Source organism: Palaemon carinicauda, chromosome 16, assembly GCF_036898095.1.
Source record: "Palaemon carinicauda isolate YSFRI2023 chromosome 16, ASM3689809v2, whole genome shotgun sequence".
NCBI classification, from domain to species: domain Eukaryota; kingdom Metazoa; phylum Arthropoda; class Malacostraca; order Decapoda; family Palaemonidae; genus Palaemon; species Palaemon carinicauda.
Genome location: NC_090740.1, coordinates 16,299,131 through 16,304,130, shown reverse-complemented (window position 1 = coordinate 16,304,130; position 5,000 = coordinate 16,299,131). Strand labels below are relative to the sequence as shown.

The 5,000-nt window shown below is 34.3% G+C and overlaps 1 protein-coding gene across 1 annotated transcript in view; it reads right to left on the bottom strand.

Moving 5' to 3' along the window:
* LOC137655148 (RNA-binding motif protein, X-linked-like-3) overlaps positions 1–5,000 on the bottom strand; it is an 11,081-nt gene that overhangs the window by 2,801 nt on the left and 3,280 nt on the right. Inside the window, exon 2 of the mRNA XM_068389027.1 lies at positions 4,781–5,000. This exon is cut by the window's right edge and continues 768 nt beyond it. Coding sequence (XP_068245128.1) covers positions 4,781–5,000 — 220 coding nt within the window. The remainder of the gene's footprint in view (positions 1–4,780) is intronic.

Genomic DNA, 5,000 nt, shown 5'->3' with positions numbered 1-5,000 from the left:
TCGCATATGCAATAATACGTTTGCATATATATACATATATATATATATATATATATATATATATATATATATATATATATATATATATATATATATCATTATCATCATCATTATCATCATCATCAACATCATCAACCATTGCTATTCCAATACAGAATAAAGGCCTCAGACATGCCCTTCCAACTGTGTCATTTTATGGTCTTTCTATAACAGTCTATACCTGCTACCTTTTCGTCATTTCATCGCCTTTTCTTCTTTCCTTGGTTTCTTTTGCAATTTCTAGGCACCCACTATGTTATTCCTAATATCCATCTGTTACCTGACATCCTCCCAAAATGCCCTGTCCATGTCACTCTCTTTTTCCTACATGTTAGAATATCCTCTACTTTAGTTTACCCTGTCATCTGTGTTTTTTTCCTTCCTTTTACTGTTATCACCATCATCGTTATTTCTATAGCTCTCAGAGTTGTAACTAGCTCATGTTCTAAGGCTTTAGTAATGCTCCAAGTTTTTTTTGCATAATCTGAAACTGGTCAGACCAATCTCATTATATACTTTTCTTTTGAGAAAATGTCATTTTACATTTCATAATTTCATTTTGTTTACCAACAGCTCTTCATCTTATTCTTATCCGTCTCTTAATTTTGGTCATTAACAGTCTCTAGAGGTTCGTCCATAACTCTTATTTGCTGTCTCTATTTGTTTTCATAGAACTTTATTTTAGTTTTACTCATATTAATTTCAGTCCTATAGTATGCTTTCTTTATTCATATCTTCTATCATCTATTTGATCTATTGAAATCGAGACTTGTATGATTTCATCTTTGATTGTCTCCTTTTCATTATGGTTAGGATACAATAAAATTATAGAAAGGCCTATTTTGCGTTTGTTGGTGATTCCAATGGTCAGCATAGGCCGTGGTTAAATTCTGTTTTTTTTTTTTTTTTACTGATCGCAATAGCATAAAACTTTTGGACTATGCCTCTGAATCTGGCTGTGAGCAAATCATAATTAAGCTAATCACTGGTCTGGTAACTGCTTACTATAACCTGGCTCTCGTGGTGTCATAATAAGTTAAGTTGGTTCTCCAGTTGGGACCTTAGATCATGCCTTGATTTTTTTTTATATAGGACCAAGCCGCAGGACACTGATATTATTATTATTATTATTATTATTATTATTACTAGCCAAGCTACAACCCTAGTTGGAAAAGCAAGATGCTATAAGCCCAAGGGCTCCAACAGGGAAAAATAGCCCAGTGAGGAAAGGAAATAAGGAAATAAATAAATGATGAGAATAAATTAACAATATATCATTTTACAAACAGTAACAGCGTCAAAACAGATATGTCCTATATAAACTATTAACAATGTCAAAAACAGATATTTCATATATAAACAATAAAAAAACTCATGTCAGCCTGGTCAACATAAAAACATTTGCTCCAACTTTGAACTTTTGAAGTTCTACTGATTCAACTACCCGATGAGGAAGATCATTCCACAACTTGGTTACAGCTGGAATAAAACTTCTAGAATACTGTGTAGTATTGAGCCTCATGATGGAGAAGGCTTGGCTATTAGAATTAACTGCCTGCCTAGTATTACGAACAGGATATGTAATACTTATGTAAGATATATTAGGAATCGCAAGCAGACTGAAACAGCATTTTGGGTCAAACCATGCATTTAAAATGGTCACAATATGCATACAAAATTGGCCTTTATTATCTTTAATGAAAATCTGGTCAACATGATTTATAGGTGTATCCCTTCTCGTGTGCTAATATAAGAGTGAAGGAAAAACCTTTGATCAATGATGATTGTAGACGTGATTATTTGGGGAAGCAGGGGGCCTAAGATCTTCGGAAGTGTAACAGATCAGGGCTGACTTAGAACAACTACAGTATACTCAGCTAAGATCTATTGCTCAGATATTTTATGTTTCAACTGAAAAGGAATACAATTTAACCATAAAAGAAACCCTATCTGGTACAACTCAGGAACATGAATGGTCGATTATCCTTAATTCTGCACTCTTTGGTGTACACTTATCATATCCTACGCTAGTTGAATGATATTGCTCAATCACTTTATTGTCCAAAGATAAAGGCAATCCTTTAGGCTGAATTTATTTGACAGAAAGCCGAGTAATGAGAAAGTCGAGCTGCCTTATTCTTGTTCTGCTGAGGACAAACTATATAGTTTAGTTTTCGGTCCCATAAAATTTAAACACTCATTGATGGACTTTGATGCTTATGAAGGCATTGAACCAAATGGTATTTTTCCTGGTTTTTTTTTATATATATAAAATCGCTGATTTCTAAATCACCTATGTCGTTTGTTATTTTCTGAAAGTTACCAAGAAGAAATTATTTTTGTCCTTATTGGAGAATTGATAATGTTACTCCATAAGGTATATGTGTTTGGGGAAGTTCTAGCCCTACTCATTACTGCCCACTTTTCACAACCGCCATACTGTCTTAAGTTTTTGAACGCCTTTTGGGGAAAATGTCTGTAGAGGTATGCTAAAGGTAAATATCTGTATTCGAATATGCAATTAGGCTTTTGCAAAGAATTTGGAACATGTTATGGCCTTCTTACAATTTCCAATGCTGTATAGAAATCCCTTGAATATGGTCGGGAAGTTTGCATGATTGGCCATGAGTTTAGTGTTTCCTTTGACCGCTGTACCGCACGAGTTTCATACATGCTCGTAAAATGTAACAATTTTTTTTTTTATTTAACCACTCGCTCTTCCCTGCATTGTTAATATATGAACTTGTATGAACCTGATAGATCATGTCTAATTTTGTTTGAATTTTTGTGATGTTCTTGCTCGTAAGTCCTGGTATTTAAGTTCAATGACTGTTTAGTAAAGTTTAGATGCATTCACCTGGCCTCTCAGTTACAATATTACTGCTCTCTCGCACATTGGTGACCAGTGGAGTGTCCGCTCCCTCCCTTTGCCCCCTCACAGGTGTTCGCTACTGTTTGAAGATGCCGCCCACCGATTGTGCCTTTTTGGCACACGTCACCTCAATGAAACTTCTACTCATTGCCAGCGGAAAAGCGTTCGCCTGGTTCCAGTGTGCTGAATTCCAGTTTTGGATCAAGGGCGTGACTCGGTCAAGGAATGCTCTATGTCCCATACGAGGTATGAACATGAGTTACTACGTCATGTTATATTCCCACAGAGTTAGAATGTGCTTGAAAATTCTCAAAATAGATTTACTCTATTTTCTATTGTTTCGAGGAGGGAGGTGGGCGGAGTTAGCTGAGAGAGGGTTGGCTTGCAAGCAAGGTTTGTTCGCCTGTCCAATTTTCTACGTTGGCAACCTCGCCACTAGCCTTGCCCCCAAGCAAAGAGAATGATCTATTTAGAAAATTCTAGTCAAATTAAGTTTATATATAAACCCCTAGGAATGCATAAGCAACAGAAGAGATTTAGCCTATCCCTTTGAAAGAGCCAACGCCCTCTCTCCTCTCATGTGCATTAAGAGTGTGCCCTCTCAAACTTGAATAAGGTTTTGATCCAACATTTATTGTGTATGGTGTTGTTCAAACTTTGGTGGAATTTATTAAATGGCAAATCAAGCGTAGTGTGTTAATGTAAGTACTGTGTCATATAAATTTTTGTAACTGGCCCTGTGAGATTTAGGATAAAAAAAGAAGTATTTATTTTGCTTAGCTTTTCGGTAACCTCGTGTGACCAAAAAGACGCAAGTGTAACAGGTACATTTATGTAAATTTCATTTAGTGTTTAATAATCATTGTTAAAGTGTTAACTATTGTCATTAATTATCAAAATTGAATATTTTTATAAATTAATTTCCAGTGAAACAAGTAATTGTATAATTTTTTTCAGTCTTTCTTTTGTCTTAGTTTAAGGTTTTGTTCAGATTTAATATTTCAAGTAATTCAAATTTGGTAATAATACTTTTTGTATTATTGTTGTAACTTTTTATAGAATATATATATTTCGTAAGGAGTGTATTATTTCGATCACCAATATTTCATAATAGTGCTTGCTCGTAATCCCTGACTAAGTTCTTATAAAATAATCATCCAGTTTTGTTTTGAGAGTAGCGTAAGGGACCTTTGGATATTCATTGTTCATATATATTGCCGTCTGGGAGTTATGTAATATTCTTAGAGCTCGGGTATTATTTTTCAACTGCGCCAGACTTATGTAATTTATATATATATATATATATATATATATATATATATATATATATATATATATATATATATATATATATATATACATATATATACACTGCAAATTCCTTTGTTTTTCATAAAATTTTCTTATTTTCCCGCTAATTTTTGTTGGTTGCTACTTTGTATGATATAGAAAAAATGTTTGTTATTCCTTTACTAACTTCAAACCATTGTGATTTTTAATTATTAGCTCTCCCAATCTTAACGAAATCAATTTAGCCGAAAAATTATAAAAAAAAAAAAAATCACTGAAAATTTAAAGAATTTTTGGGAATGTAATCATTAGCTTCAGTCCAGAGAGAAACACTTGTAGACTATTGACTGATTTTTGGTGAAAGTTAAAAAAAGAAAAGAAACCTTTCTCCTGTATTGTTACTAGAGGTAGAGAAAGAAACTAAAAATAGGAAGATGAAGAGAGTGAGCAAAGGATAAAAGAAAATTCAAAGTTAATTATATCTTATATATTATGAACTCTGTAAGAGGAAACACTCATCGATCAACATTCTACTATTCATAGTGAGACTCTGGGTAGGTTAATGGTAACGCCCATAACTGTAGCCATAAGATGGCCTGTGGTAGACTGGAGCGTAAGAGCCATAAGAAGGTTCAGGTTCAGCAGAGCGCTTATGATAGCGGTGAGAATAGCCATAGCTCACAGGTTGGTAGCTGCGGTACCCATAGGAGTGACCATAAGAAGGATCAGCCGAAGCCTCAGGCTCAGGATCAGCAGATCTCTTATGATGGTGATGAGAATACCCATAGCTCACTGGGTG